General features: G+C 40.9%; 1 protein-coding gene across 3 annotated transcripts in view; it reads left to right on the forward strand.

The window, feature by feature from the left end:
• The window catches only part of FGD5 (FYVE, RhoGEF and PH domain containing 5), a 100,043-nt gene that overhangs the window by 62,072 nt on the left and 13,113 nt on the right, over positions 1 to 24,858 (forward strand). For 2 of the 3 annotated variants that reach the window (XM_014946788.1, XM_014946789.1), the window contains exons 8-14: positions 1,519 to 1,606; positions 4,579 to 4,629; positions 6,170 to 6,228; positions 12,312 to 12,383; positions 13,900 to 13,968; positions 21,897 to 21,980; positions 23,798 to 23,877. In XM_014946788.1, the coding sequence (XP_014802274.1) occupies positions 1,519 to 1,606; positions 4,579 to 4,629; positions 6,170 to 6,228; positions 12,312 to 12,383; positions 13,900 to 13,968; positions 21,897 to 21,980; positions 23,798 to 23,877 (503 nt within the window). The remainder of the gene's footprint in view (positions 1 to 1,518; positions 1,607 to 4,578; positions 4,630 to 6,169; positions 6,229 to 12,311; positions 12,384 to 13,899; positions 13,969 to 21,896; positions 21,981 to 23,797; positions 23,878 to 24,858) is intronic. The other variant, XM_014946787.1, reaches the window with a different exon arrangement.

Raw genomic sequence — 24,858 nt, forward strand, 5'->3', positions numbered from 1 at the left:
AGCCAGGATGAAGTTAGGGTTAGCCTGTAATAGATGCTTAGCTGCTGGTAGCGATCAACCCACAACATCTTTACAATTGCATTCCTCTGCATTATTAAATGCCGGTTAACTGCTTCTTCTGTTTACAGAAGAAGTTGTGACAGGCAGCAGTGAACTGCACAGGAAGACACAACTCCACCGGGTTCTGTAACCTCTAGGCCTGTAACCTCTGGCCCTCTAGCAAGAAATATGTATTTTCCAGTTGTGTTAACTCACTCATCCATGCTGAATAACTGAAAAACACCATCGAGATATATGTGACAGAAGTTACATGATTCATGATTACATTTTAAAGTACTGGAAATGCGGTCACTTCACACAATTTCAAAAGCATAAACCTGTATGTGGATTATGGTTAAAAGCTATGCTTCTTTATTGTGGGTCTAGAACCCCTGTTTCTTATAATCTTTACCTGGTAAGAGAAATAAAATGTTTATTTGGGTGGCAGAGGGGCTGTAAAGATAAATTAGTGATGGGACCTTAAAGGTTATTTAGAATGCCAGTTCTGTGGGGTATGGATTGTTTTTTTTCTCTGAAGCACATGTAGAATATTAAGGATAACAATTAATTTCAAAAGACATTTGGAATTCAGCCTTTACAAGCGGATACCTTGCAGTCACCACAATTATTTCCTGCTAGCAGCCGAGGGAAGCTCTGATGGCTCACACTGCTCCGCACATGAACTTGGCAAATGCAGGCTTTCTACTGAGAGCCTGTATTCCCTGCATCCTTCCCAGCCACATGCCTATACACCACTGTCTTAACTGTCAACCCTGAGAATTAGCTCTTATTTCTCAAACAGCAAATGAGGCTTTTCCTAGGATGAGATCAGTAGGATTTTGCCCTAGAATCAGAGTTCTGTAACTTCTTACCCTCTTGCATGCACACATATGCACACAAATGAGGGGGAAGTGTCTCTCAGTCCTTTCCTATTGCAATTTTTAAAAGCATGACAATTAGCTTTCCAGTCAAACACATAATTTAGGGCTTCAGCTTGTTTCTGGCACCTTTGACTTGAGTATAGGGGACTGGGAATGCTCAGCACAACCCTGAATGCACATTTGGTGAGAGCAGTCAGACAATTAGAGGAGTACTACAGTAACATGAAACATCTCTTCTGCCTTGGAAAATGCCATCTCTTGCCAGCCTTCCTCTAAACAAGTTACATTCCTATTCTCTTCTTGTCCCTTCACAAGTGGCAAACACTTTAGAAATGTCGGTTAATGACCAGTGAAACACCATGAAACTTGACTGGGTTTTGTACTCAAATGATGCCATAGGAAACTATTTACAGTACTTCTTTGTAGTCACAAAGACAATACCCTCTAGCAAGCTGGGTAAATTCGGAATGGTTCGATGGAATTTGTGCATGCAACAGGTAGCAAAATTTCATTGTACACATCAGGTGGAGATGACAGTTTGCTGCTGAACTCACACATCCCTGATCTTTGTCTTTCCTTTCCCTTCCATTGAGGACAGCAGAGCAGTGGTGGCAGCCCTCAGAGTGTGAAACACCTGCTTTTGAAAGTGGTGCAGCGAGTCTTCCAGTATCGTGTGCTCCTCACAGGTCAGTAAAATCACTCTCAAAGGTACCCAGTGGAAACCCTCCCATGATGTTCTGTGCCTCCACTGTACCACACATTGATGCCAAGATAGTTAAAATAGCACAGGTGTGGAGTTTCCTGGGAACTCCGATGTGCTTAGTACAGAATTCAGTAAATACCAGGGAGCCTGGGAAGCAGCAGGAACTTCTTCAGCACATCCATGCTGAAAGGTTACAAAAAAGTGTAAAGTCAGGTGCTCTTAGCCATTCCTTCTTGGCTTTTTCCTTCGGTGAATTAGGAGAGGCAGAGTTAAGCCTCGCTGCCAACAAACAGGTTTGATTTTATTTATATCAAGGGCAACTATCAGAGACGGTAGGGGACAGTAGTCCCCAGCATGGGGACTCTGCACTGCAACCTGTATGACAGTGGCAAGCACCATCTCCTTCTACTCCATCAACAAACCAGTTGTACCCAGTATTGCACACCTAAGCCCTATGTACAGTACACCTAAGGCTAGTGATAAGTTTAAGTCAAAATCCCAGTCCAATTTCTCTGCATTGTAGGAAGCAGAGATCCAAATTTACATGAACAGTACATTTACAGATTTTACATTTAGAGTAACACCTTCCGGTTACATTCAGGACCATATATACCACTCCCACCTGGAGCCTCTCCAAGGAGGGTTGTGTTCCTTGGGGTAACTCATTCTCTGTAAGCCACAGCAAATCTAGCCAGTGAGAGGAGCAAACTTTCTGGAGCAGGATGTGGCCCCTAGAAAGAATTGTGAAGTTTAGGTTTGTAACTAATGAACTGGCTGGTGAAGCAAATGGTGAAATGTAACAACGAATTTCAGTGTTGTCAAGTAATTTAGTCAGATCAGAACACAAAAGAACAGGGATCCATAGACATAAAGATGGGGAAATGGTTTGGGAGTATGTCTGTGTGTGGGTGGAGAGGTGCACAAGATGAGTTATGCGTGGGACAGTAAGAAGGAAGCCATAAACCCTGCCCATACTCAATAGCTGATGAAGGGCAGAGCATACTAGAAGGGATTCCTATAAATGCAGCAGAACAAAGTGAACATATGAAATTTTTATTCACGGCACAGATTAGCAGCAGTTTCATCTTCCTCCAGACACTTTGATCAAGGATGCAACTCATTATTCACAGCTGGTTTTGCTTTTTCAGTACGAGCAATACAAATGAACACCGGGTGCCAATAGTAGGACTATTTTTCTGTCTGACTTGCTTCCCTCCCTGGGTGTGTCTACACTAAGGGCAACTGTCCAGACTTGTGGATTGCAGTATTTAGTAGTCTCACCTCATCCTTACAGTGGCTTTAGTGCACGCACACAAATACTGCATCTAAGAAAAAGGACTTGGCATGTCCCTGCCAGAAATACCTGCACTGTGCTCCATTTTCTCTGCCCACAATGTAAACTGCAAATATGAAGCATGGTATTTTGTTAGAGAACTGGAAGGGTTTCAGTGCAGCTCCAGTGATTCGATTCTGTCTGTGCTTGAAGCAGTTTGAGTTCCTCTTTGTCCCAGGTACTGTCACTAACTGGGAAAATGAAAGCTTTTGTGTGTAGTGAGGTAAAATCTGCTGGATTAAGATACTCCAGAAAATAGGTTTACTGCTTCAGTTCTTTACCTCAAGAAACCAAGCCCCTCTTTGTCTGTTAGGACAGGGTGGGTCTGAAACAGTGCAGTCCTTCAGATTCTTTATACAGCATTAAAAAATTAAACTATGCAGGTGTACTTGTATATTCATAACTGGCCGTTTCTACCAAATAAAGAAGGGTATTTTATGAGGATATTGGTTACCAACTACTGCACGACAGCCAAAAGGAGTTGCCCACTCAGTTAAATGTCCATAGCCAAGGACAGAGCTTGCAGCTGTGAAAAGAAACACTAAATATTGCCTGACAGATAACACTGCACAGCTCCTTCCTGCCTGCCTCAGTACAGGCAGATGCTTTCCTGAATGCATGTAAAAGCCAGGTAGATTTCAGGATGCCAGGGAGGGCACAGCACTGGAAAGAAAAATGTATATGGATAGGACATTCAAGGGAACGGATATCAAAGGAACAGTACCATTCTCAGAACAGAGGCCTAGTTCTTGGATGCAGAATTTAGGAGCCTGGATTCATCAGAAAGATGAGAATGAAATATTTCAGGATTAGGCTTCTAAAATGGTGGCATTCAAATACTACGGTCATTAAAAGCATAAAGACCCAGACAAAGAGCAGACAGATGATCCAAGGCAAGTAGTCCAAACAAAACTTAAAGGTTTGTATATAATGCAAATATAATTCCTGTAAATGTAAGTCATACTGTGTGTATTTTACAGAACTTATTTTCAGAATGTGATTGAGTTCAGTAATCACTGAACTCTGCATGTACATTACCAGAGTCTCCTTCTTGTGTCTATAAAATTCATATAATTAATTTACTATAAATATAGAAAGTCCATCATTATTGCCAACACCATTCATTCAGATGGGAAAATAGCATTCATTCAGGGAACAATTATTTGTAAAGTTGTGCTACTCGGCGATTCTCTTGGCTGAGAAACAAGGAAATATTTTTGTCCCACTCTGTTTATTCGTTTATACCTGCCAAGTTACGTGATGATTTCAAATCTGTATTGCTCTTGCATTGATTCTCAAAGCAGAATGCAGTCAAAGATGAGTTTTGCTTTGGAAAGCGGGTATATACACTTAATTATTTGTGAATAAAGTGATATGGGGCATTACTGTGGATGCCCCATCCCTGGAGGTGTTCAAGGCCAGGTTGGCCAAGTCTTTGAGCAACGTGGTCTGGTGGGAGGTGTCCCTGCTTATTGCAGGAGGGTTGGAACGAGATGATCTTGAAGGTCCCTTCCAACCTATTCTACGATTAGGATTCCATGTTTTAGCTAATAACGCTACAAATTATGTGGCTCTGTATTCTGATTACTGGATATCTGTGCTTATTTGATTATTTTCTACAGATTACTTGAATAATCTTTGCCCTGATTCTACAGAGTATGAAGCCACACAAGGTAAAATGAAATGAAATTCTGCTTTGCTAACTCTGCTTCTGAAGAGGTACAGGATCTATACTAGTAGTATATGGAAGAAGATTATTTTCAAGATTTTGTGTTAATAGGTTAGACGTAAGATCTATAAGAACTGATTATTAATATTGACAAATTATTTAGGGCAAGAACCTCTTCTTTTTTTCATTGAAACATGTGGGCTCCCTATGGTTTTGACACAATGAACTTGAAGAAGTTACCATCTCTACAAGCAGGGTGCATATACTGTAGTTCTGCCCCAGCCGATGGGGAAATCCTAGTCCTCCTTGGCTCTGTCCATATTTTCCCTGGTCATTATGAAGTCAATTGGGATGGCTCCACATCCTTGTTTGTGTGGCATTATGGTGTGTCTGCTGTGCTCTGTGAACTTCAGAGAAAGCCAGGAGGTTTGAATCACATATCTGTATTCTGGATTCCTTAAGCCTAAATAAACTTGAAAGACATTGCATAAAAATCAGTTCTGCACAATCAAGAACAAATTCAGCTGTTCAGGTGCTAACGCCATCCTTTCCAACACATCAGGCGTCTCACTCCCACTGAAGTCAAAGCAGGGTTTAGCTGTGGCCTCAGTGGGAACTTCCAGGCTGGAGTAAGCAGGAATAACTTTGCATTAATGAAACCAATTCACCTCTCTGTTACACTAAGTGTAAATCCAAACCAACTCATAGCAAGAAGATCTGATTGAAGGTCAGTCCATTCTGATCAAGAGTAGAGTCTTGTGCAAGATTTAGGACCCTACTCACTGACAGCCTATACCACTAATTTAAACAAGGCCAAGGCAGATGCTCAAGCACTCTGGCCACGATTGTCTCTCCTGGTTGTGGTTAGCATACGCTTGTCACATTTCTGGCCAGGGATGGCTACCATGCTCCCAGATTATGCCCAGAAACAGATCCCTGTGCCACAGAAGAAGACATTTGAGAGAAGGATCTGAGCCATGTTATGCCTCTGCTCTCAGGACCAGCAAATATACCCTGGTCCAGGTTATTTGCCAGTGGAGAATCCAGGTGTTAAGTCATGTCACCACTTCATATACATTTCTGTCAGAAAGGGATGACCTGTCTTCTCCCTCAGCAGGAAGGGGAAACTGATCACTTTAGATTCCCATGCTTTTGGGTGGGTAAAGCTGGGTTACATTAATCAATCCTTACCACAATCTCCAATTGTCAAAGGTCTGCAACTAGAAAACATCACAAAAAGATGTTGTGCCATGCTAGGTGCTTAATAGGGATGTCATGAGCTCTCTTGGTCAGCACAGGTATGATGCATAGTTTCACACAAGAGAATGGTGAAGGGAAGGGGAACTGAGAGCATTGTGCTGTGTCTAAATTTGCTGCGCAGTTGCATTCTGAAGGTGCCAAAGAAGTTAAAGGTGTTGTTGCTGCTGGGGATGTTGTTTGCTTTTTTTTTTTAAAGATTCCTTTGCAAATCCCCAAAGAAGGGATTGGGGTTATTTTCTAATTCATCTATGTGATTTATGGTGTTTGTTTTGCTTCATCCCTAGCTGCCTTATTCATTGTTTCTGAAATCACAGACCGAGCCAATGACAGCATGCTCCAAGCGGTGAGTCCTACCCTCACACATGCTCTGCTGATCAGTAGTGTCTTTTCTGCACATCTGCTGAAGTGAGTGCATATCTCTGCTAAATAAATCTCACTCTTCAAGCCTCCTCCAGGGTAAGACTCAAGGGTTCATCCAGGTCTGGTTTACAGTACTGCAGATAAGAAGTAAGTCTTATGTCCTTTAGTGCAGCTGTGCAAGATGTAAGTCACTGTAGCAAGCAGCACAATTTTTTTTGTCCCTCTTCAGGTAGCTGAAATGATTATGTGGAGCAATGAAGTGAGAAACAGGAATTTTCATGGTTCTATTTGTAGCCTGGGATGTTTTTAGGTATGAAATATTGAAGACATCACAAATGTACTGTCAAAGATAAATTCTGGGTTCATTTACATAATTTTTCCACAATTCTGGAATCCCATGTTACTTCAGAAGAATAGGCCATAGTTTATAGTATTGCAAATGATCACACAACCAAATAGACTGGCCAACACCTTCATAGTTTAGAGCTCATGTCTGAATTCAAACTTAGGTATCTAGATAAGTTACATTGTTTTCCAAAGTAATGACCAGTTTCAGTAAGGTCAGTGTGATTTATTAATATCACTTATATGATATTAGAATCCTGAGGTACTGGCAAAGATAGACTGCAGATAGCTGTCTTATCATCATTTTTTTCCAAGGTTCTAGGTCTGATTTTTGTCTAAGATGATAGTTTTGTATTGATACCCGTAAGAACCAGTGTTGGGAGGCTCAGGAGGCAGCAGAGGGACTGTCACATATAGGATCTGTATCAGGTACAGCAGAGGAATTCAACTTGATGGACCTTTTGATAACTAAAGTCAGTGCCTTTCTTTTTGTCATACTAGCCACCCACACCTGCAGCTAAAGTTTCTCCTGAGGTCCATATTTGCTTTAGCTGCACAGACCTAGCTTTCAGCTCAAGTAGAAAGAAGTACCTATAGTCTTTGTAGTCTAATGAAATGTTGCTCAGTAAGTCCATAGTTTCAGAGTCACTCTGTAGAGAGGCCACATTACATTTCTTTTTATGATACAACTCTAGGCTTGTTAGACCTAGAAAAGAGTGATAATACAGGACAAAATGTCAAAAAATGCCATTTTAACACACTTCTTTTCAAGGGATTTTGATTACCAAAGAGTATGTGCAGTTGCTAAAGATGATGTTGACTATTACGTGGTTTGTGTTCAACAGCATCTATGTTAGAGAACAAAGCACCTCATTCTAGCATCCTGCATTTCATCCAATAGTGAGTGGTTACACTGAAGTGCTTCTTTCTCAAAAGGTGTCTCATCTGAAGTACTTTATCATTGCATTGTGTCACAGGGATTTCAAGTGATTGGGAATGTATCATATCCTTTGGGAATAGTTCACATTTTATTTCTCATTTGAACATTGCTGAATTTAACATCCTGCATTGGGATTTTGCTGTGCCTTTGCTAAAATAAAGATCTCTTTGGCATTGCAAACATCCTCCCCTCTGGTTAATTACAGATGGCATTCAATTCACTTCTTTATTATTTCGTTTACTGAGCAGAGAGAGGGTTCTTAATAATCAAGAGGCAAAGAGATGCCTGGGCATCAACGCAGACAAAGGGAAGAAATGAAATGTCAACCCTTGTTAGTAAGAGCTTGTTTTTAGGGAGGTTTTTAAGGCTGAAGGAATGACTGCACAGGAATTGTTAGGGAAAGGCACACTACAGCTATGCACCAGCACTGCTGAGTCAGCATATTCCCTTTAACACCTTTGCCCTCTGGCTGCAGGGGAATGGAAGCTCTGGGTGAAGCAGTGGATTCAGACTGTGTGACATAGTAAAAATCTAGTAGGTCAACTAGATTAAGGATGTTTTTACTCAACAACTTGGGAAGTAAGAATGAAAGAGTCTCAAAATCCAAGGTGCCCTTCATCTTCTAAAACCAAAGCTTTCATGCTTTGTCCAGAGAAGCAGAAGCATCTGCTTGCAGCAAATGAACCCAGAGCCAAGAATGTCAACTTCTGCTCACATCTGGCATTCTCTGCTGCTCAGGTTGAAAAGCCACGTCTCTGATGTTTGTGCCAAGGTCATAGATAGAGCCTGTGTGTTCATGGGCTGTTTCAGAGCACCAGGTTCAGTGAACTTGTCAGCCGACAGCCTAAACACCTTTGCTGTGTGTAAACTATCAGCTACAGTGATATCTTTGGTTGCTTACTCTCATCTTTATTTAAAGACACTTTGGATATCAGCACAAACTATTTTGTCATCAACCATGATAATAAATAGGATAGGGACAAAAGTTGGAAGGGAAGTCTTTGTAGATTAAATGCTAGTTGTATTACAGCCAAGCATAATGTGAAGAAGGAGAAGGAGAGAGAAAGAAGCATAACAGAAAAGCAAGACGCAAACAGTGATGTTCATACAGACTAATTCTGAATTAAGTTCAGCATTGACAGCAAAAACCACTAGTTAATTACTACATAAACACTACTCTGTTACCAAGACAAAAGAACAGATGTAGATTGCAGGAAGAATGTAGTCTAATAAGCCTAGAATGTATCATAAAAAGAAATGTAAACTGGCTACTCTACAGAGTGACTCTGAAACTACAGACTTAGTGAGCAAAGTTTTTAACAGGTTTGATTCTGATTTTCTTTCTCCTCAGGCAAAGAGTTTATAATCATACTTTTCCATTATTAAAACATTCTTTGTACTAAAATAATAAATCATAAAAGTGAGATCTCAGGAAAAGCTTCCACAGTAATCTTGGAGCTTTCAGGATACCTGCATCAGAGGTTTATATCTGTAAGAGCTCAACTCCTGGTAGATACAGGTCATACATCTTTATCTGGCACCTGTGCTTCCTTAGATTTCACTCAGATTTATGGGAGATTTGTATGAATACTTTTCTGAAGTTAGAAGTGTACATCATTGGCCAAAATAATTTTTTTGTGTGTTGCATTACCATGCAATGATCTCACTAAGCCATGCTTTAATTTGAAGAACATCACCGTATCATCTTGATTTTACAGATGTCACAGACTGTATAATAATTGCTATTAACAATGTCTGTGTTGGAACAATTTCATTGCAAATTCCACATAGATTTTTACCCTTCATTTTTTATCATATCATCAGAGCACATCTGCTCTTTTTCAAAACTGTGGCCTGGAAGAGATGAAACAAAATTTTCTTCTTTCCCATCTGTGTGAATGCTGTGGGTTTTGTGAAGGCACAGGTTCATGAGATGTAAGTTCAATATTCTGCTAAATCAGAGGTTGTTCTTCTGAAGTAATATCCCATTCACAAAAGCCACAACCAACAGGTTCTTTTCTGTCTCTCAGATTTTAAATAATGCAAAGAATTTAAGAATTTACTGTAGTTACAGAACCAACTGAAAAATGCCACTAAGAGCGTTAATAACGCGTCGTGTACCTGACTGAAGTTCTAAGCAATAATTTAGACTTGGCATATACCTGGAAGGAGGAAGATTTCTGCTGCCGCTTATCAACTCATCAAACTACACTCCAAAAATCTGACAGGGGCATTGAATTATCATCTACATTTTCTGCAGAATATCAATGATTCATTATTAGCTCTTTTGTTTTTATGACAGTAACACTCTAGCAGTTTTTCCCTAGGAACTATTAACTCAGGACTTTCAGACACATTACGATATCTCCACAGCATTTTAATCGAGCAGGAAAATATTATTTGCAATTCACAGATGTGCAAATAGTGGCATAAGGCATACTGTGACCACATAGCATTAAGTCTGTCTGTATCTCTAGGAGACATTCAGTACTTGAACTAAACAGGGTTTGCATTGCTCTCTGAGCTTCTACAATCTGTTAGAGGCCCTGAGATGCTAAAGGCTATAAATCATTGTTGCTATTAACAGCTGGTGAATTCCTTGGGGAAGCGTTCCTCCTGCATAGACATAATGATAATATGATGGAAGCTGCAGTTCAGTGCTAAAATGACCAGAGAAGGATTTCAGTCACCCACATCTGCAGTACTAGTTGGGTGGAGCTTTGTTTTCATTATTTAATCGTAACTTGTGAAGGTTAGTTGAAAGGAGTATGAGGATAGTTTTAAGGAGAATGAAGAAAACTATATACCCCCTCAGCCGGCCACATTTGCAGATAAATAACTGTTGTTCACATGTGATGGCTGTTTGACTTCCTACAGGAAATGAGTTTGATACATCTCTGTCCATTTCCTGGTGAACATGTGTCCATATTGCAAACGTCAGCATTATGAGAAGCGCCTCTGCCAGCAGCCCTAGGAAAAGCTGAGGTGTATCTGAGCTGCAGCAACTTATTTCACTCTCGTAGAAACCCCAACAAGTAGCACTAGCATTGACCATGAGCGTGCTCACAGGAGGGCACTGCCTTTTCTGCACGTAAGGAACAGGTTTCCGTTGTGGAAGCTGTCAATTTGACAAGTTGTGCTCGGGCTAAAATACCCTTTAGTGATGGGAAAGTCCTTTGCAAATGTCTTTTGCAAGTGTCAGCTGTCACATATTTCCCCGTATTTCCTGTGCTATTAGTTTATACATTCTGTTTCCATTTTGCTGGCCTATAGTACTTTAGAAGTGACCTGAAAAACTCCATTTTTTACTTCCTGCATTGCCGAAGAGATACTTGATGGCTGGAATTCTTGAAAATGTGTCAACTGCCAGTTATACTGCATGGTCACAATGCAGCCCTGTGCTGGTCTGTATGTTTCCATATGTTTGATATGCAGTTACTGATTAAGAACTAAACTTAGAATCATGCTAAACAAGTGTAATATTTCACTAGGGCAGTAACATATGGAGGTATTTCAGGCTTATCTCAAAAAGCAAGCCAAGACAGGTACATTAATTATGTTAGCTGAAATCCAGGGTAAATTAGCCTTGACAGACCATCATGTTGACATGGATATGCTCCTTCTGGTATCTGTGATAGCTTTCTTAATTAACTGGTTCCGTAGACAGCACTGATTTGTATCAGGCAGATACAGTGTACAATCTAATCAAGTCTAAGCCCGGGGGTATCTTAATGCCAGTCAATAGAGCATAGGAAAATAGACCATAATCTGTCATAGCAGAAAACTGTAGTCAAAGGCTGCCGGGTCATGAAGCTATATCAAATATGGTCTTTAGTCTGTAGTTTATCTGGGTGTGTAATTGAGGATTTAGGATACAATGGCTAACTTAGACAAGAGACTCATAATTTTTAGACATATTGCAGTGATGACTCATTGCTACTGTGCAGCCCATTTTACTGTTCTAATCCGATAAAACCACAGCTGAATCCTATGTACAACCTCACCTGCTAAATTCAAGGGGATTTCAAAAGACTCTAACAATATTGCAAAGGTACAGACATCCCTTCTTCCTCCTTTGTATGTTGCGAGCACAGGCTTAGCTATATTAATCTTATTTACCATCTTCATAGATAAATTCATGCCACATGCCTGTGCCCACTGACTGACTGTGCTTTAAGGCCAGGTCAGCAGTTAACAGTATCGCAGTTTGATAATGAACTTCCTGATCCTTGCAAGGCGTCTGAAGAGAGATGCAGCTTCATCGCCTGCTTAGTAGTTAACCTTCTAAATCTCCTGTTGCAAAGCCATTAATCCATTATCACAGAATATAAAGCTCCAGATAATCCTACCAACAGTCTAGTATCAAAGCATGCTTTGGATTATCTGTGGCATGCCACTAATGCATGGGCCTTCGAAGCAGATACTGTACTTTGTCTCTGCTTCCAGTTTGGTAGTTCCCAGAGCAAGAAAGTCAGCAAAGAGGCCAATGTATAAATACCATATGGAGTTAACAGACCCTTTTGAAGGTGAACCGAGGCATCAGAGGTAATGGGAGTGTATAAGGTCACAGCAGATGTGAATGCAGGTGATGAGGTTTTATAAAATCTGTAAGGCTGGAAGAAGACTTTCTGGGCGCAAAACCCCTGGGCTCAGTTCTTTCCAAAACCTAATACTGAAATACCGCTTTTAGAGAAATGGTGAGGAGGGATGAAGGAAGGTTTCCCTGCTTGTCTAAAGAACTGTCATCATGCAGTCTCCTAAAAATTGTTTCTCTCCCCCAGGAAAACTTGCAGAAGCTGGTACACATCGAGCACAGTGTGAGAGGGCAGAGTGGCCTCCTCCAGCCAGGAAGGGTGAGTGCTGCAGGCAACCTGTGCTGATAAGGGCATTGTTTCCGGCCAGCTTTATCTCTGATTGTGTGGATGGCCAGATTTCAGACGCCTACAGGTGGTGTTTACTGAGCTACTGTGATAAGAGTTGGAGCACTGGTTTGTGTAAAAAGCTATCACTCTGGCAGTGTGCAAAGAGATGTGCTGAGAGCCTCAGGCTGGGAAAGACATGCATTGCCCCTGCTTTTACACAGAGCAGCCATTTGACTTTTCACTCCAGCTGTCCTGAGTCACCCCATGTGTAATGTGTTTTGATGGAGCTGCTGTTTTCCTCCCTATATACTCCCCTTTAAAGGCTGCAACACTAGCAGGAATCACTTGCAGCCTGGGAAGGTTCAGAGTTTTATTTGGCTAAGTAAGAACCTTAAATCAGGGGAAATCATTTGTTTTCAAATTTTTATTCTCACCATTCCCCAGTGGTGCTTTTAATGCAAGACATCATTTTTAAGAAACACATGAACAGAAGTGTGGGAAAGTATAGCTGTGTCTTGCCATCCACATGAAAAGTAAATTTCTTCTCTGGGCTTTCGAACTTGTCTGGTTTCCTCAGCTCCAACCTGTCTCTACACTTCAAAATATTTCTTTCTTGAGTTCTGCAACTCTCCATTTCCCATTAGCCCACCAATATCTTTAGCAAAACTCATGAAGCAATTTTCAAGGCATGTGTACTTGTAGCATAAGAATCCTCATCAGCCAAATACTGCAGTCAACCTCTAATTTGTCTCAAACATCAGTATTCTCACTTGCCCTTGCCAGGTAATGCTTTAACAAATTCTGCAAAGCCCAGCATACATGATTTGCAGGATTGGTATCTTTGAATAAATTGCTCTAGAGCAGAATACTGCACCAGATTCTGTTCTCCATCCAGAATGAGTAGATGACAGTTAATCCACTGATGTAGTTCTGTTATTCTAGACCTTTTAAAATGTTACTGCAATCAAATTATGGTATGCTGGTTTAGCTGCTTACATACATAGTCCTACACTTAACAGACACAGTAAAAATGCGGATCGACCAAGTATTATGTTTGCAAACATGTACAGATTATATATGCAGGCATAGTTAGTTGGACATAGCACGCTGGTACCCCAGGTTTCAGCTTTTCTTTTTGGTGTGTCTATTTTAGAGGATTTTTAAAGACAAGAGTTTTTTTCTGAGGCCCATTACATGTTAGCTTTGCAGTCTGACAGTCACTTCTGAGCACAGTCCACAGTGCAGAAGCAGTGGGCTCAGGGCAAGTGGGTTTCCAGCCCATTTGGTTCTGATACAAATGCAAACCATGAAAAGCAGGAGGGGTAACCCAGGCAGAGAATAGGCCAGATCATAAGAAGTAAGGCTAGAGGCCAGTGCTGAGGTATCTGTCTCTTCCTGTGCTGATGAAAGCAGTTAGTGTAGCTCTTTCCCCAGGAGGAATACTCTCTTTTCTTAGTAAGATTCAGAATGTGGTCTCAAGATTACAATCCACTGTTTTCTCCTGCAGATCTTTGTTAAAGAGGGAACACTGATGAAAGTCTCTGGCAAAAACAGGCACCCTCGGCATTTGTTCTTGGTAAGATTTCTTTCATATTTCACTGTCTCTCTCATATCTTCTGCAATTATGCAGCCCTGAACCCTAGCAGAAACTTTCAGGCTGAAAGTCATAAACCATCAGCAGTGATGAGGTGAGTCAGTTTCTGTTGCTGACAGGGCTGTAGCCCTTTTCATACATGTCCCGCGGGCCCTGGACACAGGAATGTGGGCTGTGCAGCCCTCCCTTTGTGCCACAGCTTCATACAGCCCTGACTAGGCCATAAATTTGCAAAGGTGTGCAGGTTTCCAAGGTGATCAGGGGGCTGTGAACTCCTGAATACTTTCAGCAATTAAGCTTTACACTTCAAAGTCCAGCTAAGGCCTTAGGAGATCTGATCAGAAGCAACAGAGCACACCCTACTGCTGAAGATTATGAAAGCTTTCTATGGACTCACTTGGGAGACATTCTTATCCTTGAAGCTCAAGGCCTGGGTTTTAGTTCCTGCTGTCCACATCTATGTAAATTACCTGATAACTGTGCATTGCCTAGGTATAGTCCCTCTGAACACACACCTCCAGCTTCCTGTTGATTGGAGCAACAGTTTTCAATGTCAGTTTGCAAAATTCTTCTAAGATAGAGTTAAGAAAAATGAACCTTTCATCAGTTAGCTGGAATACCCTTCACAAGGGTCCACAAGCCTACTATAAAATTGCAGGCATTTGCAAGTCAAAAAAGATTAAAAACCACTGTTTTGGAGATGGGCTATTAACACTCATGTTTTCTGTTTTGCGTTACACACTACATTGAGCAGTTATAGAGTGTCTGGGACTCCAGACTCCTGAGCTCTGTTCTCAACTTTTCAGGTACCTTATTGTGTAACCACAGGCATTTTTATGAATTTATTGGTATGATAATACTTGGAAGATAATACTTGCCTGTGTCCCCCTACAACTACCTGAAAGGAGGTTGTAGAGAGGTGGGTGCTGGCCTCTTCTCCCAAGTGAATAATGACAGGACCAGGGGAAATGGTCTAAAGTTGCAGCAGGGGAGGTTTAGATTAGATATTAGGAAGAATTCCTTTACTGAGAGGGTGGTCAGGCACTGGAACAGCCTGCCCAGGGAGGTGGTGGAGTCACCATCCCTGGAGGTATTTAAGAAACGTGCAGACATGGCACTGCAGGGCATGCTCTAGTGCTGGAGATTGTTGGTTTGTGTCTGTTTGTGGGTTTGGGTGGTTTATTTTTGGGGGTTTTTTGGGGTTTTTTTGTGGTTGGACTCGATGATCTCAAAGGTCCCTTCCAACCATGAAGATTCTGTGAAGAAGAAAAGTTCTGAAGTAGGAGTTTGTTACCTGCTTACCTGTTAATGTTTGAAAAAATCTTAAGAGCTCCTTCCCAGAAAAGAGCCATAAAGAACTGAGCAGTACTTCTGCTATTAATATTAAAGTACTATATGCAGAATTTATTTTAAAATAAATGGCTTATGTCTGGAATATGTATTTGCTGTGGCCTCCGTAAGTGCTGACAGCTTTTCACCCTGGGACCGTTTTGAGGAGAAGAGAGGGCTTATTACAGAAGTCATATGATTTGCCATTAATTCTTATTTCTCCCTCTTATTAATATTTCCTATTTGTGCATGAGTGGCTGCACAAGCTTCTTTGCCTCCTCGATCATGTATTGCAGTCATAATCAAAGATCGGATGGGATGGAACACAGTGCTGGCACTGCACTTTTCTGATGGCTTCACTGGTTTCTGTGAAAATTCAGACTTTCATGTACTGAAAGTGACGGATTTCACTCAAATCTTCAAATATGAGATTGCTGCAGTGCTGTTTTACATCAATGGACTGTAGCAACAGCGATAAATGCCAAAATCATTACTTTGTTGCAGCCAAGGGAAAATGGCCATGCCAGAATCTCCAGGAGCTGGTCTTAAGAAAGTGTTCTCAGCAGAAGTAACTCTGAAGCCTACTGATGACCACTTCATAACAGATGATACTTGCTTTCTTACTGATCTCTCTTCTGAAACACTCATCTTTGTTAGTATTACAAAAACATTTTTAAGTTGTAGCTATAGCTGGGATCAAATTCCAAGAAGTTGTTACCCTTTCATCTTCCAATGTGTTTGTAACTGCCATCATAATCCGCTACTATGGCAAACACTGAACTGTCACAAACCTAGCTAGTATAATGTAAAAAACATTGAGAGGAAAGTAATTTAAATTTGGGATAAACCGAGACAAATTTCAAGTAGTCCAAAATGTTTGTATCAGCTTGAAGGTTACAAGGGGCTGAAAGTATTACTGGAACAAAGCAAGCACAGAAATGAGTTTCTGGCACTTTCTAGTTTAGGAACTACTTTTGATTCCTGGGGAGAGTTCAGCTGGTCAAACCCTGATGTTAACTGCAATGAGAGAATTGTCTCTTGGCAGCTGGAGACATTACAGTAGCCAATGTCCTGTTGTTAATAGATGGTCTCAGTATTCAAAAACAGCGTTTTTTTCTTCCTTTCAGTCAGAAAGGCAAACCATGACCAAACATGCTGTCATGCGAAGTATGTGATGGAGCTAAACAAAACCATAGCAGTCACTTTCAAGAACCAAGAGACACAGAAAACTGGCTTCTTTTGTGTTCTAACACACTAAAGTTGCAACCACTTCGGGATTCCTGTATTGTCTCCTGTTGCGGTGGGCATAATGGGATCTTGGAAATAGTTTGAAACTTATTGACAAATATCTGCCCTTGGGTTCAGTGATTATTTTACTCAGTCTTCTCTACCCTGAAAGCTCCTCAGGTTGCAGAGCAATGCCTTGTATGGTGAAATTGCAGGAAAGGGAGTCACTGTGGAATATGGTAATTCCTGCATTAACACCTGAATGGTTTTGCATTATCTGCTTGTCACTGCTAATGCTGTGGATTCTCTGTTGTGTCACCACCGCTCATGCCACCACCGCTCATGCCACCACCGCTCATGCATTGCTTAATGGATTATTTAGCCTGTGGGTACATTAAGACAACTGCTGCGAAGCAACGGCAACATATTTTTATCTTGGCATATAGTATCTTTACTGCATCAGTCTTAAGGCCGTACCAGCCATCACTGCCAACACCTTTTTGTAACAGTCAAGGCCAGCATGAACATGTCCTTCCCTCTGCCAGTGCATCTGGCCCAATCCACATGCTGCCTGGGGACACTCCGTGGAAAAAAAGCCCAACACAAAATCTCAAGATTAGAATAATCTCCTAAACACTGTCTCTTAAACCCCACATTTATTTAAAGCCCTTATCTTCTAAGGACCATATCATAATCCTATGAAGCCACTGGCAAAACTCCATTAGGATAAGAATTTGTCCTAAAGTATTAATTAAAAAAACCTTAATTAAAAAAACTGGCTTTTTTGTTGATGCTTCACATACCAGCTGCCACTCAAAAGATCACTAGAAGCTAGCATGTATAGATGTAGTTTGGTTTAGCTTTGGATTAAATAAGTGTATTTACCTTAGCTACCCAAACCAGATTTTTACATGAACAGCATTTTCTGAAGTTCTTAGTAGTGAACTTGTTCTGACTGAAGCTAAGTCAAGCCCAGGACCTGGAGAGAATTTCAGTGGAAGAGTGTAATCTGAAGTATAACCTTGAGAATTTACACATCCCAGGAGATGAACCCACCAAACTAAAGTTGTAGTTAGAATATGCAATAAAAAGTGGGTGCATGCCAGACTCCTACTCGGCCTGTGCATTCTGGGTGTGCTTTGGTGGTGCTTGTGCTCTAACACAGATCCATAAGGAGCGTTGCAGGCCTGTGCGCAGCCCATACGAGCATGAGTGTCCAAGACACACGTTTAGGGGCCTTTGATGTGCACGTTTCTGTGGTGTATGTTGTATGTATCACAAGTTTACTTGAGCTGGCTGTTTTGTGCAGGCTGATGGTATTGTTGAATCTGGCGTTTCCTGGCAGGATGTTTGGTGAGTTTTGCTGTGTGCCTGTTTCCTGAGTCCAGTCTCTGTTTACAAGGATGTTGGGGCCTCTTTGCAGCACAGTATGGGCTGCTGACACTGGCAGGCCCCCTAACTGCCCCCAACCACAGGACTTTGCAACTTGGACACTGTCTCTTATCTCACCCTTCCAAGAATTTCCCTACAAAGGCTGTTTGTGTTGCAAGTGGGGTGCGGGAAGCTGCTATCAAATGGGAGACTGTTTAATGCTGTAGCTGGCAGGGCTGGAGTATAGGAGTTTTTGGAGTCAAAGCTTGGAAAATGCCATCCTAGCATACATTCAGGCTGCTCCACTGACACTCAGCGGATGTTTAATACAGACTTGAATAGAACATCACAGGGTTCATAATGAACTACCCTTTAAAATATCCAGAAAAACCAAACACATAGTAGGAGCTTTTAAACCGAGAGTACATTACATATGGATGCCAGCAGTTCAGCACGACATAGATAAACTTGTTTGGATCAATAGATTTGATCTGCAAATTTAGATCTTATCTGCAACTGCAGGTTAGAAAACTTACACTGGCCCCCAGTGTTACTGGGTTCCCATCACAACAGAGACGATTATAAAAAGAAGGGGGAAAAAAGAAAAGTAGTAACAGAAAAAAGGAAATTAAAGAGCAGACATATCCTTTCTCTGTGTTATCAGCTGTTGTTTTGGGGACTACGTGTGTGTACAGAGCACTGCAGAATAGGAACATGTGCTCCCATATCAATATCTGAGCAGTTTGGGCATCTCAACTATTCAAAAGTTTTCTGGCAAGCAGGAAGTGTGTCTGAAGTCCTAGGACTTCTGGGAACTCCCCTGGGGGTTGTGGCAGTTGATCCCTGATTCCTGAGAGGCTGCAAGATCAGCTTTTACCATGGCCCAGTTCTCATTGCTTCAGGGAACAGTGCGCAGTGTAAAGCAGGAGGATGCATGAAAGCACAGGTACTGATGCTGGTTCTGTCCATACTGTTTACACAGCCTCCACTCAGGTCTCCAGTGGCAAAGGAGACAGCAGCAAGTGCAAACCCTTTCTTTCCTCATGAATATGTATGCCTTGTTAGGAAGCTTTGAAATACTTGTCATAATTTCATTGTGTCAAGCTGTGGCTGGTGGGACCTCACAGTCACAACCCGCCACTATATACTGGGGAGGAGAAAAACAGAAGGAGGAAAAAAACATCCAGTGGGCAAATATAAAGCAAAGTCATCATTCATGTTTAATAAAATCTTGGGATATTAACCAGAGCTGTGGCGACAATGGTGTGCACTGGGGTGTCATCCTGAATCATCAGTAATAAAAGAAAGGGCTGCTTATTAAAGAATTATATAACTTTTAAAATAAATAAAATAAATGGTGTTTGCTGTTCAAGAAACCGAGTAGCACATTATGCCAGAATCCTGAAAATTTCTTAGGAGTTCACTTCCTTGGGCTTAGGGCCCATAACTAGTTGCTGTTTCTTGTGGTTTGAAACACGCCTTAAGTAGGAGCACTGATGAGTGCCAGAGGAAGTCCTGTTTTCTCATATAATTCTTTTGAACATTCAGGAGATAGCAGAATCCCCAGGCAAATATGAGATTTCACTAGTATTCTCTTATTTTACAGAGTATTCTCTTAATGTTAGCAATAAAATCTGCCTGCCTTTTTATCTTTTTCCCACCTGGCTGCTGGAGTCCTAGTTGCTACTAGTGAAAATAAGTGAAAATAGCTTTCATCTGCTTTTCACTTAAAGGTTTACATTTGCTACTTTTTTTCTCCCTGTTCCTCCCTCCTACATACTCAGAGTGCTGTAGGTTAGGATGAATGTTCTGGTTATGCATAGCCCTGGTTAAACTGGGAAGCATCATGTGGTCAGTACTGTGCAGGTGTCCCTGTGCTGACTGGATTAATGTTAGCATGAAGGATAATTTATGGAGCAATAAGTAAATCAGAGAAAAACTCTGTGACAAGCCATTTGTCACCTTGTTCTAAGGAAATTCCATTGTATTGTTGCAAAAGGAGTAAATACTCCACTATAGACTACAGAGAAGAGAACATGAGACTCCTATTCTGACTTGATAGTATGCTTTTACATCCTCAGTTGAGAAGCGTTATATTAAAAGAGCCTTACACTCTGTGTGAGTTAAGACTTACTGGAAGAACACAGAGAAATACACAGTAGAGTGGCCAATGCAGGAGAACATGGGAGTCTTTTGTTAAAATGTTAGCATGAAATGTTTCAGCATTTTCTACAAAAATTTGGCTGATTCTACCCAGTAAATTCAACTCAATTTTTAAAAGAGTAAAATTTGAAATAAAAGTTTTGGGGAAAGTCAGTCTTCAGTATCTTTTGCTTCACGTGAATGAGAATCTGCATTTTAAAGATGGGCAGCTAATGCATAACCTGATTTGCTGTGAATCAAACAGCTACTTAATGAACTGGTGTCCATGAATGAACTCATGGCCCTAATAAAGGCAACAACAGTTTTGCTGTTAAATCCAAGGTGATAAGGATTTAATCCCATGAGTATTAGTTCTATGTCATTTTTCTTTAACTATTGTTCCTGCTCTGTAAGAAAGCTGGACTATGACCTTTTAAGAAAGACTGCACTTTCCGTTTTGTTTTTCTTCAGGCAAGCAAATTAGTGAAAATTCTACACCAGCAGTTTTAGGTGATCAGGCAGTACTATCAAAACCCCAACAATTCCAGTCATACAGGGTATATTATTTTATTGCCAAATCACTCTTTATTTTCCTCCCTTTTTATCTACCCATCAATGTTTTCCTTTCAAAATATATTATTTTTATATATATATATTACCATCCAGTTGGCTATATTTAAATGTCTTTGTCACAGTAGAGTCCAAGTGAAGCTGGTTTCTGTCTACTTTTTAATTTCTTGAGAATTTCTCCATTTAAGATTCCTCGTCTCTGGCATCACACAGTATTGCCTATGCCTTGCACATCTTTGTCCATAGTATCCCAGTACAGTAATCAAGGAGCTATCTGAGTTTATGCATATTGGTACTGAGAAGCCTGGGAAAAGCAACAAGAGAACATGACCTGCTCATTCAAGAAAAGCAGAGAATGCATACACACAAGCGTTACTGTGTCAGTGGTATGGCCACCAATACTGCTGTTCCTTCTAATAGCAAGGGAAGGAGAGGCCAGCAAAAACCTATAAGGTCCAGTTCTGGAATTTCATTTATTTGCTTGTTGGCACAAATGCTGCAATAATGTCTATGATTAAGTTAGGCAAAGAGAAGATCTGATCCCATTTAGCATGAAGCTGTTTGGAAAACATGCATTGTGCAAGGAGCTGCGAGAACTATGGAAATATTTGGGGTGTTAAGGTACAGATTTCTTTTCCTCATAAAATAAAAAAAAGTTTCCCGTTTTTGCCCTTCCATGGTCTCTGATGCATGCCACAATATATTCTAGGAGAGTTTTGCTAGCAGTGAAGTAGTTACTGCTCTCAAATATCCAAACCATTCCTCCTTGAATCATTCCTCCAGACCATGGCACCTCTACTGACCTCCACTTCCTTTTTGCCCAGAAAATGGAAGTCCCTGAAGCCCGGCCCTACCCCTGGCCTCCCTGCAGCTTCATTGTAGGGGAATCTGAGAGAGTCTGCTGCAGCATCCTGGGCAGTTAGCTGGTGTTGCAGGTAGTACATGCAGACCTGCCTTCCCAACTTGAACATGGCATCGCCCTTAAAACAAGCAGCTGTTACACCCCAGCTGAATAAAACAGAGCTGGTTATCTACTTGCTTAGCCATTAGCAATGGTCAAAAATGGGAAGAAATTAAAGTCCTGGATGCAGACACCCCAGAGTTTTGTAGAAATGCAGGCTTTGATGTAAGCTGTGTGGCTTGGGCCTGTCTTTAGTAACAGTCCAAGCAGTTCATCAAGTTACTGCTTGTTCTGTGTATTCCCCCAGGAGTAATGGGCAGGCCTGCAAGCCATATTGCAAATTATTGATTTTGTCTTTCTCTTCATATAGATGAATGATGTTCTGCTGTACACATATCCCCAGAAGGATGGCAAATACCGACTGAAAAACACCTTGGCTGTGTCAGGCATGAAGGTAATGCCTCATCTGTATTATAGGCTGGAATTAAAGCTGTACAGTGGGCTGCTAGTGCTTTACTGGTTTACGTGTCATATTCAGCTGAAGGCAAGGGGAAACAGGGGATGGACCTGTATCAGGGGATTCCCTTCCTTCTTACAAGAGACAGAGGAAAAATAATATAAAGCAAACATATAAAAGTTTATCTATAAGGCTGTGACTTAGTACGAGAGCCTTATTCAGGCTACATATATAATACAGACCAAAATCAGTTTTACCATCTGATCACAAAATTGGAGACAGAAAAGATTTATTATACCATTTTGTCTAGTTCTCTCTTCATGTCTCCAGACCATACATGGTTGTTCCCTTCAACGTATTCACTAGAGATTAGTCTGCCTGGTTTTAAACTCCTGCCACTCAAAATTTATGTAAGCTTTCATTTGCCTGGCTTTCATGTGCCCTCTAACCATTTTCATCAAAAGCATTAATGGGTTCAAAAAGCGATTAGCCAACTTTATGGGCAAAAGGGGTATTGGGAGTTATTACATGAAATGATATAAATACAGTCTCTTCTTCAGTAAATTTCTAAATTGCAGATTACAGAAACTGGACACAATTGTCCTCTTCTTACAATCTTTCCCTAAGCATCCATTAACACCAGTATCTGTGCAAAAGGAGATACTGGACTGGAGGGGTCTTTGCTTAAGCCTAGCTATCCATTACATACCTCCTGCCAAGAACCTTCATAACTGTTTTATAGCTAATATTCCAAGTTTTATTTATGTGAAAGAGGGCTTGAAGTGACAAGTCAGGAGTTTGGGGATCTAGAAAATATGCAAGAAGAGAATTAATAATCATTAATTCCAGCAGAATGACACCAGCGGGTTAAGGTGTTATGAAAAGGGTGGCAGGCTGATCACACTACAGACCTGATAGACTAAAACGATCTATGGTTTTCCTACCTCTGAAAAGGTGTTGCAGAGCGGTACTTGTTGTGGCACATTTGAAACACTGAATCACTGGCATAATAGATGCTTGTTAATAAAAACGTATCAGTACCGTGAAGCTAGGTGGACCTGCTTTGGCAGGGGGGTTGGACTAGATGATCCTCAGAGGTCCCTTCTAACCCCATGTGATTCTGTGATTCTGTAAAGCTATGTTTCTCCTGAGTGGCCGTTGCTATTAGTAGGCAACTAATGGCCAGGTTGGACGGGGCTTTGAGCAACTTGATCTAGTGGGAAGTGTCCCTGCCCAGGGCAGGGGTTTGGAACTAGATGAGCTTTAAGGTCCCTTCCATTTCTAACTGTTCCGTGATTCTGTGATTCTATGGTAATACAATAAATTTCAGGAAAAAGGTTTTAGCTGAGCTGTAGCTTTTCAGTATTGTTATTGTTCTTAAAAAGCATTGCTGCAGACAGGCATTCACTGAGCTGAAGTGCTTCACTGTACAATGTTTGCATGTGAGAAAGAAAGTTATTTTCATTCATTCCTAGAATAGCCAACACTTTTGCCCAAAATGCTGTGACACTTGTGAGTCTAAACATCTCCTAAGTCATGTTAAAACTGACCCCAATTGATTCTTTATCCTTACCTTTATAGTTGGAATAAATGATATGTCTTTTCCTTTAGCACCACCACCATATTGAAATGACCAACTTCATTACACCAGCAATACAAAAGACAGAAAACCCCACTTGCCCATCTCTTTGCATTGAAATATGAAACAGATGGCTGGGACATCATAGATCCATATGCATTGAGACTTGTACGGTGTACCGGTTAGAGACAGTTTAACTCATGTCTGCATTTATGTTCATGGCTTTTGTTTCTAGGTCAGCCGCCCAGTGACAGAAAAAGCCCAAAACGTTCTGAAGATTGAATATGATGAATATTGCCTGACCCTGTCAGCAAGGTACTGTCTCCAAACAGCCATGGCAGAGGGTGTTATATGCTAGAGCTCTATCTCTAGGTTAGTCTAACCAATACCCAAGACTTAAATGGTGTCTCATTCTTTTTTAACTCAAATGCAGTCTGTGCTATTGTGACAGACAATGGCTGAGTGCTTGATTACACATTGAAGACATTAATTATAAATGCAAAGCTCATAGACTGTAACTAATTCAACTCATATACTGAGTAACAATTAGAAGTCAGCTCTTGATGACATCTTAAAAAGAAAGGAAAGAGAAGGAAGTCAGTTACTAAGAAGCCTGAGTTCTTTCCATCATCTTTCACACTTTTTCCCTGTGACAATAGGAGTGTTTTATATCTCCCTTCATACCACTACGGTTGCAAAGCTCCTAGAGAAAATAGTAATTAGGTAATACCTAAGGCAATAGATATAAAAGCATTTAATAGTGCTTAAATGACAAAGCCAAAATTAAACCTTACTGGCAGCCTCATGGGTCTTTCTAATAAAAGGAATTTCACTAATGAGTTTGTGTAGTGCTAGTACTGATTGCAGCTGGGAGTCAGGATTTCTGTACTGGGATCACAAGCTAATGCCAGAAAGAGATTCTAAGTCAGTTTCTGATCAGAAGATAGCAGTTTACTATATTTTTTTATGCTTCTAGCCCAAAATTACCCTGTAAATTTACCAAGAGCTACAGCAGAAAGGTGGCTGCCTTGATTTACAGATATAGTTTACTAAAAAAGACATAGTACACTAGCAGTGGTATTAAAATTAAGTCTTCCAGTTAACAAGGTCTTCAGTGCTTTTAAATACTGACTCTTCCACCATCAGTCTCTAGCTACAGCGTGGCTGGAAACAGAGCAGACTTACCTAAATTACACAGTACAATAGAAAGACAGGGAGGGAGGATACTTTCTTATACAGAATCAGAATTTGCAGCTCTCATCCTTCCCAGAGCACTTGCCATCTGTAGGCAGTGCT

The sequence above is a fragment of the Calidris pugnax genome, unplaced genomic scaffold, assembly GCF_001431845.1.
Source record: "Calidris pugnax isolate Ruff unplaced genomic scaffold, ASM143184v1 scaffold81, whole genome shotgun sequence".
Lineage (NCBI taxonomy): Eukaryota > Metazoa > Chordata > Aves > Charadriiformes > Scolopacidae > Calidris > Calidris pugnax.